This window comes from Pinus tabuliformis, chromosome 9 (assembly GCF_031772625.1).
Source record: "Pinus tabuliformis cultivar Carrire ecotype Pingquan chromosome 9, CPIR1, whole genome shotgun sequence".
Lineage (NCBI taxonomy): Eukaryota > Viridiplantae > Streptophyta > Pinopsida > Pinales > Pinaceae > Pinus > Pinus tabuliformis.
In genome coordinates this window covers 476,483,783-476,504,774 of record NC_142307.1, presented here as the reverse complement: position 1 = coordinate 476,504,774, position 20,992 = coordinate 476,483,783, and the positions used below count along the sequence as shown (strand labels likewise).

The 20,992-nt window shown below is 37.1% G+C and overlaps 1 protein-coding gene across 1 annotated transcript; it reads left to right on the top strand.

Moving 5' to 3' along the window:
- Positions 1–1,285: 1,285 nt before the first annotated feature.
- On the top strand, positions 1,286–3,919 carry LOC149149286 (disease resistance protein RPS5-like). Its single transcript, XM_089442440.1, has 2 exons — positions 1,286–2,816; positions 2,973–3,919. The coding sequence occupies exons 1-2, from the start codon at positions 1,286–1,288 to the stop codon at positions 3,917–3,919; spliced, it is 2,478 nt and encodes an 825-aa protein (XP_089298566.1).
- The last annotated feature ends 17,073 nt before the right edge of the window (positions 3,920–20,992 follow it).

Sequence of the window (20,992 nt, the reverse complement as noted above, 5' to 3'; positions counted from 1 at the left end):
TATGAGAGTCTTATTCTAATTTGGTTTCAAATGGATATTATGAGAGTCTTATTCTAATTTGGTTTCAAATTTGTTAGAAAAATCATGGAAATTTTAATAAAATTTGTATAGGAATTTTTGTAAATTTATGTTAAAACTTTGGAACTTAAAAATTTATTTTCCAACCATGCTGAATTTATTTCCACAATTTTAAAAAATTCTTTTAACCAAACAAATAGCGGATTCCTGACATTTCGACGGTGAAAGCTGTACTAGGAAATGAAGCCAACTGTATTCAACACATAACGCCAAAGAATGATAAATAAATGAAATGAATATTCGTCATATATTTAGTTCCTTCTCCCTGCACTACGTCCAATTCACTCCCCCTCAGTGCTCGCTCACAGATGGCCCTCAAATCACCTTCCTCTCACCTTCCGTCAACGCGTTACGCCATAGACTGAGCTTCAGCTGACCCCGCCAAAATAATAATGAATGCATATTTTTTATACGGAGGCGGAGGAACACAGCACGTTTAAAAGTATTATTTCTAACTTAGGTAAAGTGGTAGTTGTAGCGTTTAAATCATATTTTTGATAATGTGCGGTGGTTGTAGGGTGGTTGTAGGGTTAGGGTTTAAAAATGGAAATGGATACATCAACAGAAATTTAAGTTTCTAAAACACTTAAAATTATGAAATTTGACGACTTTTAATTAGATTTACTGACCAAAATTTCCATAATTTTCAAAGAAAAATCGGCCTATTTAATCCCATGCTCCCTGTCTGCTCACTCACACACTTCTCTTGGTCGTACATTCACCAAATTTTTTCTCATTGGTGTCTTTTGCTTCTCTCTCTGTGCTGCAACCAACGCCATGGCCGAGTTAGGAAGCAATGTTGCAGCCCACCTCATAAACGACGTTATTGTTGATCCACTCATTCGAAAAACGACGTTATTTCTATATATATAAATTTATATATTTTTATTTATTTTTATTATTATATTATAATTTATCATTTATATAATTAGATATTTATTTATTTATTTTTAATTAATATAATTAAATTTGACCTTGCATTCTTTAAGTCAATTTTTTGCCCAGCTAACCTTTGGTGTCTCTGCTCATTCTTTAACTCAATTTTTTGCCCAACTAACCTTTGGTGTCTCTGCTCTAGCTATTTAAACAGGTGAAGTTGAATCTGTTCTTCAACTTGTCCTGACTATGAACCACACTGGTTGGTTCGAAAAGCGTCGACAAATAATTTCTCATGTGATTTTCGCCAAAAAATCTATCATAAACTGTTATGGATCACAGCAGCCTCAACTCTACAAAAATAAAAGAGGTTATGCAATTGGGTCGAAACCGTACGCTTCTGCAAAATCAGTTAAAGCGTATGCAACGCCTTTCACAAGCTATCAGCGATGGCTTTGAAAACCAGCAAAAAAGAGTGCCCGAGGTGATCCTACAGCGTTCGGGGAATACGCGTGTTGCGATTGAAGATGCAGATGAGCTCATCAAGCGATCCCAACAACCGCAACAGGGTCTGGATTTTATTTCCTGGGCGTGGGATTGTCTCTTCCGCAAGCCCAGTATTTCCACTCAAATTAGAGAATGGATCACGGAAGTCGATAAGCTCTTCAAAGACCTTGAAGAGGACCTGAATATATTTGTTAAGGGGCAGCAGATAGTATCTTTAGCACCGCAAGAGGCAAAGGACTTGCTTCAACCCGTTCCAGAAGGGGGTTTTGCTGGATCAGGCATCAGATCTGCTGAAAGCGAGTTGCAGAAGTTTCTTACTGAAGCTCCACAAGTTCGAGTGATTTCTGTATATGGAACGGCCGGCCTTGGAAAGACGTCTTTGCTTAAAACAGTTTACAATTTCTACAAGGTTAGTAATGCCTTCGATGTTGTGATTTGGGTCACAGTTTCTCGAGTCTATCAAAAATCAAACTTGCTGGCTCAGATTGCTGAGGAAATCGATTTATTAGACTTCTCAAACAGAAATAATATGGATACTAAAAAAATGAAGTTGTCTGCAAGTTTAAAGAATAAGAAATTTCTTTTGATAATGGACGACCTGTGGAGTCGCCTAGATCTGCAAGAAGACCTGGGTGTTGAATTTGGGGTGGATAAGGAGAGCAAAGTAGTATTCTCCACACGCCGCAGAGATTTAACATTAATTGCAGGACAACAGTCCATACGAGTGGAACCATTATTGCCAGAGGAAGGGAGGGCACTGTTTGAGAGACCGGCTTTCAAAGACGGCCGTGTTCCAGAGGATTTAAAGGACTGTGTCATAAAAACTGCAGACGAGTGTAGGTGTTTACCCTTGGCCATAACAGCGGTGGCTGCAGCAATGAGACACAAAAGAGAAGTAGATGAGTGGAATGTTTCTTTGTCTCTGATGAAAATTGCAGATCTTTCATTTCCAAATACCGATCCCGATGTTGACAAAGATCTGTATCAGAAATTAAGATGGAGTTACGAGGACCTCCCCAAAAATCCAAACTTGCGGCATTGTTTTCTCTACTGTGCTCTGTATCTAGAGGATAAGAAAATTGAGGTGGATACTCTGGTACGAATGTGGATTTCCGAAGGCCTTGTTAGAAGCACAGAGGAAACATATTCCATGGACATGGACCTCGGGCGTAGCTATGTGAAGCAACTTATAAATCGGTGTTTGTTCCAGAATGTCAGTTTTGAAAAGCAGATCAGAAGGGGCGATGTCACAAAACCTGTCAATGTCTGGAGACGGAGATACATAACAGTGCACGATGTTATTCGTGACATGGCCATCTATGTTGGGGAGAAGGAGAATTTTCTATGCCGTGCAGGTCAACAGCGCCAATATTTCCCACACAGCTGCAAACAAGATTGCGAATGAATATCACTGTTCAGCAATCAGATTGAAAGATTGCCAGAAAAGTTCATCTGCCCCAAATTGGTGAGTTTCATCTAATCTGAAAATCCATTAATTTATCCTGTTCCAGAGAACTTTCTAATCGAGCTCAATGCTTTGAGGGTTCTTGATCTCTCCCATACCCAAATAGAGTCACTGCCAACATCGGTCACTCAACTCACATTGCTTGAATTTCTCACATTGAGTTCTACTAACATCAAGGAATTGCTTCCAGCTATATGCAGTCTTTCTAGGCTTCAATTCTTGGATCTTTCAGACTGCAAAGTCTTAACATCATTGCCAAGTGAGATGTCTAAACTCACTTCGTTGAAAAGACTACATTTGAGTATGGGTATGGAAAAAGCTTTGGATCATCCCAGAAATGTTATGGCTCTGAAGGATCTCACATATCTTATTGAGCTCCGTTTAGTCCTATTTTCAAAATTTGATGCACTAGCAGCCATAATGGGAAATTGGCCAGAAATGAGGCATTTATATTTGCATCACATAAACATGAATAATGATAAGTACAATCTTCCGGATGAGATGCAGAAGATGAAGAAGTTGCAGAGCCTTGTATTGATTGATTACATTGGAGTGAAATTGCCCGAATGGATGTGTGACTTTCAACAGCTGGAAAGGTTAGAATTGGATGGCAGTGACAATGTGAAGGAGATTCCTCCATTGGAGAGGTTGTCCACTTTGAAATTTCTAAAACTAAGGAATTACTCCAGCGTTAGAGACTTGGGAATAGGCAGCTCTGGAAATTCAGGGGGATTTCCAATGCTAGAGACCATGCATTTGTCTAGTATGACCAAGCTCCGAAGTATCGCTGAGGAAGGTGTGTTGAAGAGAGGAACACTGCTCAAACTCCGTGTTTTGAAGATTCAGAAGTGTGTGGTCTTGAGGAAATTGCCCATTGGGATGGAAAAGTTGGATCATTTAATAATATATGGTCATAAAAGTTGGTGGGAACAAATAACATGGGAGGACAATAACATGAAAATGCACCTCCATACATCATTCAAGGAAATTTAGATGACAGTTAGAAATTTCAAAATGTAATATTTAGTTGAAGTATAATAATCAGTAAATTCTAGGATTCTAGGATTATGGTCTTTCTCTTAGTAAATACTTTGTAATTTCGGTCATTCATAATTAAATTGAGATAAAGTATTTTTAATGAAGTTATATTGTGAAAATATATCTCTATTTCTGATTTTGTGTGAATACTATGTGTATTCCTTTAACTTATCAAGATCAATACCTAATAATAAACCTTTGTCCAATTTATAATCAGCAAGCTTGTAATATCAAAATAACACAAAACACTCATATATTTGGAGAATTCAATCCAACACTCCAGCAATTACATATTTTCTATTTAAAAAATTATAGCAAAGAAATATACAGGATGCAAACACTCCATCAATCTGCGATTCAAATTTGAAAGTAATAAACAGTATGTAAACAGTGGCCATTTCAAAAAATTATAAGGTCGTAAGAAACAGGATGCAAACATTTCAAAAAAATTATAAGGCAGTAAGAAACAGGATGCAAACACTACATCAATCACATATTGTAAGGAAGTAAAATTGTAAAGAAGTAATAAACAGGATGTAAACAGTAACACGCAGGAGTATAGTTTGCATCTAATTGGATTTAAAGTTGGGTTTACTTGTTTGCTCTCTTTTCTGGTTATTTCAAATTTTTTACATTTGGTAGGTTATTTAACAACAATTATAAGATATAAATATAGATATATATCAACATACAATTGTTTTTAACTTGTTATTTCATTAATTACAATTGAAATTTGAAAAGCATTTTATTTAATTCTTTTTAATATAAGTGCAATGGAGCTAGTGTAATGTTATTAATAAAGTTTTGACTTTTTTTATTAATGCAAGGTTATTAATAAAGTTTTGGTTTTTTTCATAAGAATCTATATTAAGTAGATTGTGATTTTTTAATTAAAATGTGTTGTTTAATACCAATAGTATTTTTATTCAAATTTATTATTTTAGAAAATATCTATTAAATTTCTAGCAAATTGATTACCAAAAAAACCAACAATTATCTATCAACCACCATAATTACATTAATAAATATAATTAATATAAGTCAATAAACATAATTTTACATCTTTTATATACCTAATATTATAAAACCTAATACATACCTAATATTAAAACCTAATTAATATTATAAAACCTAATATTATAAAATTTAATATTTATCTAATATTATAAAACTAAATATACTTAATATTATAATACATGTTGTAAAAAAATTGATGATGATGATGATGGTTAATGTCCGCTTAGACCAAACATTGGTTTATCGGACCTAAAGAAACAAATTATTTATTTTGATTTAAGATTTTATTCCTATGCTCAAAAAGCTTGGAGAGAAGTCTCCCAAGCTCACTATAATTTTGACATTGTAAAAGGCTAGGAAGGTCAGTGTTGTAACAAAGATTGTGAAATTAAGATCTAATGTGGTTGTACCTGGGGCACTCTAAGAGGAAGTGGTTCTCATTCTCGATGTTCCTATTCTCACATATATGGTAGATCCTTTCCATCCATGACATTTTAGGAACTGCACATACCATTAATTCTTAGTACCATATTTCTGTGCATAATGTATGTGGTCTGCATCATGTCTTCCAAGCTTATTTGATGTAGTCCATAATCGACATGGTTTTTATCAATTAAAACATTAACCCCTTTTTTAAAACATTAATCCTTTTTTTCTAAGATACTTTTGTAAATAGATTTAATTCCAATAAACTAAAACTCTTCGACATGAAACGAATTGGTTTTAGTGTTATCTCACTATTTATTCCCTGACCATTCCATCGACTGTTTAGTAATATGTGACACAATTTGGTATTTATTTCCAGAGCACCCCGAGCACCCCATCGACTGTGCTGTGCTTGAAAATGGAAAACGATAGATTTAAATAATTTTGAAAGCTTAGTTTGTAAATAATTATAATTTAACCTTCTTTACTCACTACTCTTTTAAATTTCGATTTGAAATTTTTTATATCAAATATAAAAAACAATCAAATTTTTTATATCATATATCAATTTTATATCACATATCAAAAACTACATATCATTGTATATAATATCAAAATCCATTAGAAATTTATTATTCGTAATTTTATAAATATATTTAATTTTAAATCGGAAATAAAATTAATTTTTTTAAAAATTGTATCACTTTAAAGAACATGAAACAAATCAGCTTCAATTTATTATTGGTAATTTTATAAATATATTTAATTTCAAATTGGAAATAGAATTAGACTTTTTGAGAATTGTATCACTTTAAAGGACATGAAACAAATCAGCTTCACTATTTTGTTAGTATTGCAGTATTGTTGTGATATACTCTTCACAGTATTTTGTTCGCACAGCATGAGTGGGTACATGAAAATTAAAACTTATGATTTGTGTTTTTTTTTTAAATCTCCAAATCATTTTTGGTCCAATTGTGATTTTTGATGGCTGAGAATGTTGCACAGCATGAGTGGGTACATGAAAATTAAAACTTATGATTTGTGTTTTTTTTTTAAATCTCCAAATCTTTTTTGTCCAATTGTGATTTTTGATGGCTGAGAATGTCATCCATTGACGAATTCTTTAAACTGTAAATTTTTACATTTTATTTATTTATTTATTTTATTTTTTTATCAATTGTATTTTAATTATTTCTTTTGTTTTATTTTCTGAATTTTTAGTGAGTTGATTTCTTTTTGTCGTTTTTTTTTCTTGTTGATGTAATTTTGTTTCAAACTTTAAATATTTCTTCTTCTTGGAGCTTTAGGAAAACAACTTTTTCCTTTGTAGGGTCAAGATCTTGATTCTTTTTTTCTAGCTCTTTATTTTCTATTCTCAATCTACTTATTTCTTGTAGAGCAGTCATTAGTTCTACTTCAAAGTTTAGTTCATCATTTTCTTTAAAGTTTTTTCTCTTTTATTGTCTTTTATGCTCTTGGTGCCTTCATCTATTTGCCTTGATTCATGATCATCCTTGTGTTCTTATTCCACATGCTCTAGCTCAACCATAAGACTAGATTCTTCATGAATTTTTTGTAGTTCTCCCAAAAGTCTTTTAGCTAAAGAACATTGACCCACCTTCCTTTTTAGGATTATTTACAAACTAATATTTTCAAGCATTGGTTGTACTTGAAAATTGAAAAATATAGATGTTCTTAGTTCCACATGTTCTAGCTCAACCATAAGACTAAATTCTTCATGATTTTTTGCAGTTCTCCCAAAAGTATTTTAGCTAAAGAAGATTGACCCACCTTACTTTTTAGGATTATTTACAAATTAATTTTTTCAAGTATTGGTTGTGCTTGAAAATTTAAAACTGTAGATTCAAATGTTATTGAAAATTTTATTTGTAAATAAGCATAATTTAACCTTCCTCGCTTACCACCTTTTAAATTTTGATTTGATATTTTTATATAAAATATGAAAAATAATAGAAATTTTCATATCAAATGTCAAAAGAAACATATTATTGTATATAATATAAAAAAAACCATTAACAATTTATTATTTGTAATTTTCTAAATATTTTTAATTTCACACAGAAATAAAATTAAGCTTTTTGAACAAATGAGCTTCATTATTTTATTAATATTGCTGTTATCATGATATTATCTTCATAGTATTTATTTTATTAATATTGCTGTTATCATGATATTATCTTCATAGTATTGAAATATTGTTTGGGCAGCATATGTGGGCACATTAGAATTAAAGATTCTGAAAATTAAATCAAAATCTATAAGTGATTTGTCTTTTGTAAATTGAACTGTATATAAATTTGTAAACATTTAAAATAAGGAAGAGAAAAATATGGCTAAAGAGAAAGGCAAGCGGGAGTGGTTGTTTACAATGTGGCAACACATTTTTAATTTCATATTCTTGGGTTTGAAATTGAAAACCATAATCTTTCATTTCCCAAACATTTAATTTTAATCTGTCTTATTGTTATAACAATAGAGGAAAAGTATATGAAACCTGGACCATCCACCTTTTGATCCCGATGCAACAATTGGAATTAATGATACAAATTAAGGTTATGAGAGGTGGGTTCTTAGAGCAAGCACATCTGTAGAAGGACATTCTTTATGAGAATATTGCCAATCAACATCTAAAGCCCACGATCTGGCTTAAAATGATGTTCCTTTCATTGAATCAAAACAACCTTCTATTGGACATACAATAAATGATGGTAGAAAAGGAGAAAATGAGGGACATGCTTTTGAAAATTTGCTCTACGTGGGAGATATGTGCTTCAAGTGCATCAAGTCTCTCAAGAGGCCAAGGGGCCATGTGGGACCATAGTTTTTTCACATTCAAAGCATATAATACCTTTGCAGGAATAATTCTGACAAGATACAACAGGGGATCAAGTTGCAGGATCTGCACCCTCAATATATATGCGCCATACTCTAACAGAAAATCTTTTTGGGAAAGACTAGATACATGTGGCCTATTGGACATCTAATCATTAATTCGAGCGGGCAATATGAATTTGACGATGTTAGAAGAGGAGATCTGGGGTTTGAAAGGTAAGCCACATAATATTTTAAAAAATTATTTGACCATAAGCTCCTTTATGATATCATCCCCAGTCCCATCTGTCCTACATGGAGGAATGGGAACTCTGAAGAGGAGGGTATTACCAAAAGGCTCGACTGATTTCTTGTCCACTCCTTTTTATATGGATGATTTGAGGATATTATGTCATGGAATATGTTCTAAGAATTATCAAATCATGATGTGATTTTTCTTCAATGGAAAGGTGAAAATGAGACTATGGCCTGCCCTTTCAAGTTCAACCAAATGTGGTTGCATGATAAAGGATTTGAAAAATTGGTCAAATCCTCATGGCACCTTCCATTGGATTTTCCATCTATGCTAAAATGGAATTGTTCACTCAAAAATTAGGGAGGCTTAAGATGGAAGTCAAGGCGTGTATTAGAAAGTGAAAGAAAGCATTATATAATGAGCTGGTTAAAGTTGAACAAGAGATGGTTGCACTAAACGACCCCTCTAGCCCAAGCTCTTTTTCCACATGCGCAAAGGAGTTTCTCACGGACCTAGTAGCTATAAAACACAGGATATTGAAATTTCAAGAGGAAGAATGGCGCTTGAAACTTTGGACGACATGGATGGTGGTGGAGACAAGAATACTAAATATTTTCATAGTGTGGCCTCGAAAAGGAAGAAGGCTAAGATGATATGGCACATTACAAATGAAGAGAATACGGTTTTCACATTACAGAAGGATATCCAGAATGAGGCGGTTTGACATTTTAGGATATTCCTGACGATGAGCCACACTGGTTGGTTTGAAACGCGTCGACAAATGTCTCTCTTTATGTGATTTATGCCGAAGTTCTACTTATAAATAATATGGATCACAGAAGCCTCAATTCAATGATTTCGAGCTAATGAGAATTGCATGTGAACTATCACACAAAATTTTCCAACCTATTTCCTCACATGGTGAGCAAAGAAGACAACAAGATGATGGAAATCCTATCACTATAGAGGAGCTCCTGGGGGTCATCAAAACAATTTCCAAGGAAAAAATTCTTGGACCTGATGGATCGACAATAGAGTTTTTCATTTTTGTCTATGATATAACAATAATTGATTTGTTGGAAATGGTTGAAGAGATGCATACATTGGGCTACATCACATATTCCATTAATGCTACATTCTGGGCACACCATTCAAATTCTTCACAGACCATTTTGCGCTCAAATATTTAGTAAACAAGCTAGTACTAGAAGGGAGAATATGTCGATGGTTATTACTGTTCCAGGAATTTACGTTTGAAGTAGTGGTAAATCCTGACAGACTCAATGTGGGACTAGACCACTTGTCGCGGCTGGAAACAGGGGAGAATGAAGGAGCAGTGGATGATCGATTACCTGATGCCGATTTATTCATAATAGAGGCAATCCTGAACAACCTGGAACAAATTGCGTCATTCTTAGAAACTAGTCATTGCCCATCAAGATACACAGCAGAACATAGATGAAACTTAGTAGTTAGGGCAGCGGATTACCAGTTGATCGCAGGACATCTCTACAAGATGGGCTTAGATCAAATACTGAGGCACTGTGTCCTTCAGCATGAAAGGAATGATGTCTTATGGGAGTTCCATGTAGGGGTTGCAGGAGGTCATGTAGGAGGGAAGACCACCGTAAGAAAGACACTCCACGCAGGACTATGGTGTCCAGCTATCCATAAGGATTCTAAAGAATTTACCAAGACATGCGACGTCTGCCAAATGGTCGGGAAGCCTTCGTGATGTGATGAGTTGCCTCTACACCCGGTCCACACAGTGAAAATATTTTAGAAGTGGGTGATAGACTTCATTGGACCCATTTCTCAACCGGCGAGGCATTCGCGAGCAAGGTACATCATAACAACAACATAATACCTCACAAGGTGGGCAGAAGCGGCACCTGTAAAGGACTACACAACAGAAAAAACAACAAGGTTCATATTTGAGAACATCATTTCATGGTTCAGATGCCCGAGGAGCCTCACAAGCAACCAAGGCACACATTTCCTGAATGAGACCATTGAGTCTCTGCTAAATACATTCATGGTTCAACACAACAAGAGCAGCCCATACCACCCACAAGCCAATGGTGTAGTAGAAGCATTTAACAAGATACTGGAGAAAGGACTCACGAAAGTCGTATCTACCAATAGGGATGACTGGGATGAAAGAATACCCGCGACCATATGGGCATATAGGACAACAGTAAAGAGACTCCATAAACAAACTCCATTTCAACTTGTATATGGAAGGGAAGTGGTGGTACCAACAAAATCTATAATACCTAGCATGTTCATCTCAAAGGCATTGGGAATGACAAACAACAGTGCTTTACGAGACAGACTAAACCAGTTGATGGAACTTGACAAAACCCATTTTTTAGCAGAATTCCATCAATCAGTGGAGCAGTGAAGGCAGAAAGCTTAGCACGATAAGCATATCAAGAGGAAGTCATTTGAAGTCAGGGAACAAGTGATCCTTTACGACAACAAGTTCTAGAAGTTCCCAGGGAAATTGCAGATGCACTGGTTGGGTCCATTCATAATAACAAAAATCAGAGATTCGGGTGCAGTAAGGCTTGCACAACTAGATGGAGTCTTACTGCATGGATGGGTGAATGGCACACGCCTGAAGCCCTTCCACAACTCATAAAAAAAGGGGCCGCAGATATCAATAAGGTTGCGGTAAAGTCTTCGCTTACCGCAACCCATTTGTGGCTGGGGGAAGTAGCGTCAGTGGGCACACATGTAGTCCCCGTCAGCAGAGTCAGTGGGGGGTAGCGTTAGTGGATACACATGTAATCCCAGTTAGTAGAGTCAGGGGCCACACACGTAATCCTAATCAGTAGAATACACATAGGCATGCACTTTTTCCAACATTTATGACCACACAGATACCCATCCTGTCCACCGTACCAGTAGTCATTTCCTAATTAAGTAACTAAATAAGCAGCTGTCAGAGTAGGAGCTGCAATATCTTTTCCCATTAAGCATAAAGTTAGTTAATAAATAAACCCATCATGGAAAAATAAATACGCCATGCAGCCCACTCTGTACCTTCCAGTCCACGTCAGGGTTGTCATGTCCAAGTCGGCTGACAGTGGCAAGGTCTAGCTAAAACGCATGGGAAAATTGACAGAGTAATTAGTTATTAAGGCCTCATCAGTCACGGAACATCGTGTCAAGGCTAGCTACTTAAGTTGTAGAAGAATGAAGGGAATTCCAAAATTCCAATTACAGACAATAGAAGAGTTACAAGTTCGCTCTGAAGAACAGGTGCAGAGACAAAGAAGCAGGAAGCCTCCAGTACAGATAGTTTATCACAGGAGAAAGGAGATGGTCAAAGGACTTGTATCAGTTCCATAGGACGCATTAGATGCACGAATCGAAACAGTCGATAATTTATATGGCAAGTATGACAAGGAAAATCTGATAGACAATGACTTCACGGACTCTTTCCAGGTCCCAGCAAGGGAACCATTTGTTGGCTCGTAAGAGTCATCAAGGGGAAGACCTTGGGTTCGGGCACAGGAGGCCAACAATAGTCCGTTGTAGTCTAGGACAGTGCCGACATTTTCACCTTACCCCAAAGGGCAAGGAGTCTCACTCGAGGTGTGCCGCAACCAAAAGGGAGAAGGGTTCAACATGGAGTTGCAAAAGTCTTAACCGGGTTGCATTCGATCACATATATGGACACATTATATATAACATAGAGATAACAACATACTCGTGATAACATAAGGACTACCGATTACATGCAATTGATAAGACATTCAAAAATTTTAAAGATTCATCATACACAGGGCCTAGATACATCACAAGCCGCAACTGATCTTAGCAGGTCTTTATATTAATCTTAACAATCAAACATTACAATATCACTCAGCTTCCGCCGCAAACAACTACATGAAATACCCAGCTTAGTTCCACAGGTTCTGTTCAACTTCACGGACCATGTCTTCCCGTCTCCTGCAACCTTCCCTCCGTCTACTACAACTAGGGATCCTTTAATCTCTTCTCACAGCTCTGTTGCTCCTCTTCTCAACCTCACCAAATCTAACCTCTCTCCTTTCCTCATCTTCTCCTTTTATATCCTTCTCTGTTACTTGGATTTCCAGTTCTTGCTCAGCTATTCTTCCCCTCGGCTGCTTCTGCACCTTCTCACCCCCTCGGCTACCTTTGCCTTCCGATACCACCATTCCACGGCTCTTGCGCAAATTCTTGTTCCACCCACCAACCGTTGTTGCCACCTGTTTCCTTCTCGTCCCTTGGTTAGCCAAAATTGGTCAAAACCTTTTCAAAATTTAAACGAAGGCCCCAATAATTTAAAACTCAAAAAGAAAAAAAAACACTCCATTCACGCCTTGTAGGAATAGGGATAACTTAGGAAAATTTCTGCCAAATACCCCCACCACTTCAAACAACCAACCTTCCCTCTTCTTCAGTGGTTGTGAGCTAGAGGACCCCTTAGGTGAACAACCAAAGAGTTTTGAAGAGCCTATAGGGGAAGAAGAAGAAATCATTCCAACTAAAACAATGGATGAAAATAAAAATGAAAGGGGAGATAGGGAAAGAGTTGAGGGTGATTTTCCCATCACAGAAACTAATGGGGATGCCAAGATGAAAAACATAAGCCCCTCTGCTCTTCCTCACTTCCATGGCCTGACCTCAAAAGATCTAGATACTTTTTTGTTTGTATTTGTTGTCATATTCAGAACTTATGATTACACCTCTGATGATCACAAGTTGAAATTACTCCCGTCCACTCTCAAGGATGTAGCCCTGCGCTGTTTCATGGGTTTACCTAGGGATAATATCACCACTTGGGCTCAGATGCAACAAGATTTCAACAACAAGTATAGGGACTACTTTAGGTCCAAAGGTACCAAAGAGGAAATTTTTAGAATGACCTTGGGACATGATTGTGGTGTCTGTAAATTCTCGATGCGGACAAAGACAATTCCTCTAGCCCGAGAGAGTAGGTCTAGTCACAAACAAATAATCTAAAGTAAACTTCCTTATACTAGAATCAAATAAGAGGGCCTACCTCTTAGAACGATATTCTGCTTGATGATGATCCCGCTTCCTTGCCCCAACCTCATTTCATTTCTTCCTTTAGATACCTGAAACAAATACACAAGAGACAACAGAAAATGTGATAGCATACAATCACATTCAATCTACTTAAAAAGTCAAGGAGTCTTAAGCCATTAAATGTAACATAACACTCAATGTAGGAAATAAACCATTAGCTGTATTGATATAACTTTAGAAAGAGATACAACCAAATCCTTGACATTACAGGTCTCCTCCAACGTATCACACCTCTGCTAGCATCTCATTGATAGCCTCAACAATGGGAGTTTAAGGCTTATTCCCTTTATTTCCAAGCCAAACCAAACACACTATTCCCCCTTCACAAACATAAACTAGAAAAATACAAGCTAAAGATATCTTGTTGGTTATTCAAGCTCCAAAAAGACTAGTTCAACTTGGAAAAGGAGGAGTTTATATAGCTTTGATGGAGGGGAGATGGTTCCTCTTATTATGGGAGAGGTCTTATCTGTTGGTTTTGTTCCATCTTAATAGGGGAAAGGAGCCCAAACTGAATTCCTTGGCTCTATCCAGCCCAACCATTTACCAGACTTCCGTTACGAAGCTTCTAGACCTAGAAGCTTTGACTCCATATTTAAAAAACATGCCAAAATAGGATCAACGCGAGTGATGAAGGACTCACTTGCACCATACAGTGCTAGGCCTAGTTTCAAACTCTACAAATCAGTGTAAGGAAGGAATTGAGCACTAGCGTCGGTCTTAAAAAATGGGGTAAAAGGAAAAATCTTGGGAAATGATGCACAAGGGAAGTGTTCTACTCATGAAGAGGGATATAAGGGTAGTCTCTTCATGATGGGAAAGCATGTAGGGTTCACTGTAGAGGTCCTCCAGGATCGAGGAATGGGAACTATAGGGACAATGAAAAAGTGTTGTGTAACAGGTGCCCCCTAAAGTGTGAAGGCCGAACTAGAGTGAGGGGTGAAATGCTTTACAGAAAGTTGTGTGGAACCGAAGACTATCGTCGGAAAACCAGCAAGCAAGCATAGATACATATACATCACTGAAAACTCTTATAAATGATACATGAATCATCGTATGGATGCAACCATCCAGGGAAAGATCATGTAAATTGATCCAAGCTATGGGTGCAACCATCCATCTGAGAGAGACATGTATATTAGCATGATCATGTCACATCACCTTGCAACCTAGACTTTTGTAATCTGAGCCCATGGTCTTGTGCTCCAACACGACCTGATCAAAGTACAAATTCTAACATGTGAATAGATGTGTTGAACTCGAACATGCTAGAAATTCGCTTGAGAAACCACCAATAATGAAAATGGCTCTCAAGGTACTAGCAGCACAATCCATGGAATGTGAATAAAGGAACTGAAGTTGAACACCCGTGAAATCACTCGATCAAAAGCCAATGATGTGAACTTGTCGTCGAGTGTGAAGAACTTGCCATTAGGGCATGCAAGCTCTAAGGTACTGGAAGGGAGTCTCTCGACTAGTTTCTTGGATAATGAGCTGAAGTCGACAATAAGTGATTGTGTTGAAGGAGGGCCATGATGTATCCCACATCATCGACATGAGACAAAGGGATGTAATTATTATGGATGGTATAGAGAATCAAGAATGAGTGTAACTGCAGAAGGACAACTATTGAACATATCGGTGACACGACTCCAGAGTTTGGCAGCTTATGGAGCCATAGGATCAGAGGTCATGATGATGTGGTAGAGATCAAATGGAAGGAAATAATGAACGACCCAACCCAGGAAAGTCAACGATGAATTGAGGATATCCCAATCCGACACGAAGTAGAAAGTGTCATGTTTAAGAGTGAGCTTCCGACACAACTGATAGAATTTCCCATTTTCCCCCACCATTTTTGGCAGGTACCCCAATTATTTTTGATCGCAAGCTTAAGGGGATAGCATGTGCTTGCATTGTAAGTCCATCCTTCGGATGAATCTAACCTAGTAAGATTAATGATCCCTAGGAAGGAGAAGCTCATGTCCATCATGGTGACAAATCATATGTCATTTAATGTTTTAATGAGTCCGACAAAGGTGTAACTTGGTATCTTTTTCATGTTTAGAGAGTTTGAAAAAGACACGGAAAATAAAAATCCAAAGGTCCCTTTTCGTACATTTGTGTCTCTCAAGCCTAAAAAGGTAGAAAACAATACTTGAGAGAACCACTTGACTATGTCAGTCAAGGAGTACCTTTTTCGTAAATAGTTTATCCCAGCTGAAAAAGGGGTAAACATATTCTAGGTGTTATCACAAAAATAGGACCCTGATAGGCTGTTGATCAGACTATCTCAGTGTAACTATTTCAAACCAAACTTTTGGCTGAGGCTTAGCCTCCTCAACCTGAGAGGGCTCTCTCACTGGGTTAAAGATTTTACTTTGAAGATGAGATGGCTAACTCTATGGAAAAATCGAACAACAATGTATAAATGGTTGAAATACCAATTAACAAACTTCCATTGGGCTATGGAGTCAAAGTGTGTTTCAGTACAACAGTAAGATCAATTTCACATGGAAGTCAGGGCATAGAGGGTTTTAATATAGAAGCAAAACAAATATATAATGTAAAGAACGCAGCCTACAAACACATGAAGGAAGTTAGAGCATCATCAATGAATTATAAGTAACATATGTCTATACCACTGCAAGAAAATATATGAAGGAAGCCATGAGGAAAATAAAACATTAAAACCCTTTCTGTATCCTGAGTAGTGAAAACAACTCTTTGTATTAACTTGAAAACATACATTCACATACAATAACACAATGTGCTTGTTTCTTTGAAAATTGCCAACCTCTAGTGTCTTACATCTCTTGTCATACATAGAATTCATTACAAGCTTGGATTCCTTCCTCCATCATGAGGGGAATTCGAATTTCACTTGACCTAACACCTATTGATACTTAAACAAACTATTAATTACAACTAGTTGTTAACTAACAGTCCTAGAGACCTAATACAACTAGGAGTGTAACTCCTTGTTATGACTAAACCACCTTAACTAAACATTGAATGCATTATTTGACAGCTGCAACCTCATGAGGTCAAATTTGATGAATCCTCTCACGTTGTCACCTTACTGCTGATGATAAACCCTAGAAATTAGGGAACATGTTTCCCTGTTTTTAGGTTTAGGATCCTTGAAAATTGGCACGTGGGATAGAGCCTTTATCTTCTCATCCATGACATATTTTACGAAAATTAAGGAGGTTTTTGTCATCCATGATGTCTATAACAAACACCTCTCTTGGTTTTTTAAGACACTGTTCCAGCTGTCCAGAATCTGTCCTTGAAAAACATGTGTAAAACAGGAGAAATCTGTTTGTGAAAAACTGCACCTACAATAGTTTCGTAACACAAGTTTAAACATAAATTTCTCACAACTCATAACGAATTGAAGAAACTGAAAGAGGTTTTTTTATTTCAGTGTGTTAGGAAGAAAAGCCTCTTTCAGTTTTCAAAATTGAGTTCTCAGCTACTCAAGAACCCTTCTGGAATTTGACTAGGAAAAGTAGAAAATAGAGTCTTTTATGCTGAAACTGGCTTTTTCAGTGGTTTTGTAGTGCGCTAGGAAAAATCCTAGTTTAGAATCCATGATTTCGTAGCGCGGCCAGTGCAAATTTTGGGTTTTTCACTACGAAAACTCCTAGGTAATTTTGTAGCGCATGAAAACCTTGACACAAGTTTGACACATGGAAATTTAGGTGTGATGTGGGATCAGTGATAGGCAAAAACAAAGTGTTGACCCTATTTGAAAATACCAACAAGACTCCCTTCTAGGTGTTAGACTCTAAGTCAAACCATGGAAAGACTAGACCAAGACTAACACCAATCCTTTGGAATCAAATTGATGTTCAAAATTTAGGAATTTTTTCTTGAGTGATAACACTGGGTAAACAATGATTCACAGCCTTTAACGAGTTCAAAATGACAAGAGCTCGACAACCTTTTCGTGTTTAAAGAGTCAGAAAAGAGATGAAGGCGGACCCCCCATTTTTATTCTATTCAACAAGTCAAAAAGGGAAAAATACTTAGCGATATTTTCATCCGAGTTTTTACGAGTCAAGAAAAGAGCTTAAAGACGACTCCAGTTCCACCATTAGCAATCCATCACCTATCGCGACATAAGAGGCAAACATATTATCCAATTTATGAGGTAAAAATAGATGAAAAATGCTTTTAAAAACCTAAAATATCATGAAAAATGAATAAAAAGGGGAAAAGTAAATTATTTTTTACCATTTTACCTTTTTACCTTGGTGGAGTAATTTTTACCCATTTGTGCCCTAGATTTTTAAGAGCAGATTGCAGCAGATCCAGGAGGCCAATTGACAAACCGTCAGTTGCAAGTAAGAGCTGAGACCCTTAGCTTCATTTTCATACTTGTTTTTCTTGTTTTTAGCCATTTTTTGGATTTCTGGAGGAGATCTTAGTAAAACAATTTCATCCTTGGTTAGCGCGAGATCCAGGCTCAGGATCACGCTGACCAAGGGTCATTAACATGACCACTTGCACCATCGGCCCTACTATTTTTAAAATAGTCGCGTCAGCGCTAAGAGTAGGAAAACAATTATTTTTTTCTTGATTTCCCTACTTTGAATCTGAATTTCTTTAGTGAAGGATGAATGTTGACTTGATTCCATGGTTTTTGCAGGCAAAATACAACAAAAAATGGTCGATTTGAAAGAATGTGAGCATGAGGCAATTGATTCACAAGCATTGGCGGACCCAAATTGTTTAAATGCCCTAAGGAACTGTGGACTCCTCAAATTATTCCTCACACTAGGCCTTCAGGATCAACCTGAGTTGTTGTAGTATTTGATCAGTCTTTAGGATATTAGTCGGGAAGTTTTTGTGATCCAGGACCAAGAATTGGAATTAGAAACTTCAGACATCTATTTCATAATTGGACTATCCCAAAGAGGGGAACTAGTCAATATATATGGGGCAAGACCCATTGGGGCAAGTGTGAACATGTTGCTTGCTGAACACTACCCAGAAGTGCTAAAATCAAAGAGTGGTAAGGTAGATATCATGATTGTTAATGACCTTGTGCTGAAAGTGCTGCTCTTGACCATAAACAGAGTTGCTGGGGCTCAGGCATTGCATGAGTCCAATAAGTCCAAATTCTAGTATGCCATAGAATGCACAACACCTACTATCTTCAACTAGGCGGAAGCCATGAAGGTGAACATGAAGCGCCAACTATCGAAAGCCAAGGTAGGAAACCTAAGGCAATTCAAATATGGTTTCATTCTAGTGACCTTCTTTTTGGAGTGGATCCCACTATTTCACTATCAGCTTGTAGAGGTGAACCCTCCATTGCCATGAGATCCACAGATGGTCTGTTGGAGTGAATTGATGCCCAGAATCAGCGGGGGCCAGCATATATCGTACAATCCCGCCTTCTTTGCTTGGTTGAGGCATCATCTGATCATGATAGAGGATTGGCCCTATAGCGGTACCGGATTTTGCGATGATCTTGATATCCCATTCCCAGAGGGAGAAGATTATGATGATGAAGATAAGCAAAACAATTTTTATTTTTTATTGCTTTTGAAATATATGCATTCATGACATTTCAATTTTGTAATTACAGATGTGGGACCAGAGCGACTAACCAGGATGTCCACAATCACTAGGCACGTTGCTCGACAATTTGATATTGCTACTTATCAGGAAGGAGTCGATAACGAGGAGGAGATCATGTGAAACCTTGAGGGATTGACCAAAGGTATCCCAAAGTATGCCCGGATGGGTGACATCCCACGCCAGTATTAGTGGCACACAGTGGGGGTATCTGGATCCGCTGACTACTGACTCACGTAGTATGAGCAATGATGTGCTATCATGAGCACCATGCCGAGTAGTCCATAGTTTTTTAACATTTACAGTTTTGAGGCCCGCGAGCCACGGATGTACTTGGAACACATATATTATTTTTTGGGGTTTTGCTATATGACACTCAAACATTATCAATATATATATATATATATATATATGTGTGTGTGTGTGTGTGTGTGTGTGTGTGTGCTATATTTTCTTGCTTAATATGATACAAATGTTTTGTTTTTTCACATACTTCGCAAATGCCTGTCCAACACATAATTAGCTAATGCATTTGTTAATGTATTCATATGCCTAGGAATATGACGATATGTGATGTAACCAAAATTTCTTTCCAAGAGACGAATATGCAAATACATTCTCAATATCTGAGGGTTTCTAACGGAATATTGCCCATTTGAGCTGAAGAACAACAAGTTTTGAATCAACATTAACAACCAATTCCAAAATGTCAAGAGAAATGGCTTCTGACAAATAGTTCGATGACTGTGATATACTCAAAAATCTTATTAGTTTTTCAACCCAAGCAAATACCTTGAAGATCAATCAACTCACCATGGGTGTCATAAATGGCCCATGCCACAGATGATAGATTCTAGGTACTATGTCAATCATCATTAGAAAAACCGATGTGAGGATTCACATACATCTACAAAGCTGGTGAAGACATAATAAGCAGGAAAGTTGCTTGAAAAAACACACCAAACCACACTGCACAAAAAATAACACATTATTGTACAAAAGTAGCCATGCGAGATGACTCAGGCATAGTACTTTTTGAGATACATCCCATTGTGGGGCTTGTCTAAGGGATTTCCCTCATAATCAATAAGCTCATAGGCCCCTTTTTGTAATACATGCTTAACAATATAGGGCCTATGCCACATGGATTCGAATTTACCTACCCCTAACTTATCATTAGCCTGGTCATATAGCAGGACTAAATCTCCCTCAGAAAAAGCATGAGGAGAAACCAACTGATCAAAATGGGACTTAACCCACTTTTTCTGTGCTTCAATCATTGACTAAAGCACCAAGACGACGAATTTCATCCAGTTGTTCTAAGTACAAGAGGTGCTCTTCTTGAGGAGAGGTTTCGGGGAGTAGTTCGATAGCCAGCTTGAGTGAGGGAATTTCACATTCAATCAGAAAAATTTGCTTCCATACCATAGACTAGACGGAAAGGTGTGAATACAGTTGTGTCTTTGGTCAAGGTTTAGTAAGCCCATAGAGCTGAAAAAAGCACGAGATACCAATTTGATTTGTGCATCCCAATGGTGTGCTAAAGCATCGTAACCAAGACTTTGTTCACAACTTCAACTTAGCTGTTGTCCTGAGGATAATACGGGGCTGAGTCATCGTGGTGCAAGCCCAACGTAGAAGTCATATCAATCATCATTTAATCGAGAAAATGGGATCCATGGTTGTTGAAAATGGCCAGAGGCACTCCAAACCTAGAAATAACATCATTGAATAGAAATTGAGCCGTCGTTTTACTGTCATCTGAATATGTAGGCATCACTTCAGCCCATTTGGTGAAATAGTCCATGGCAACGATA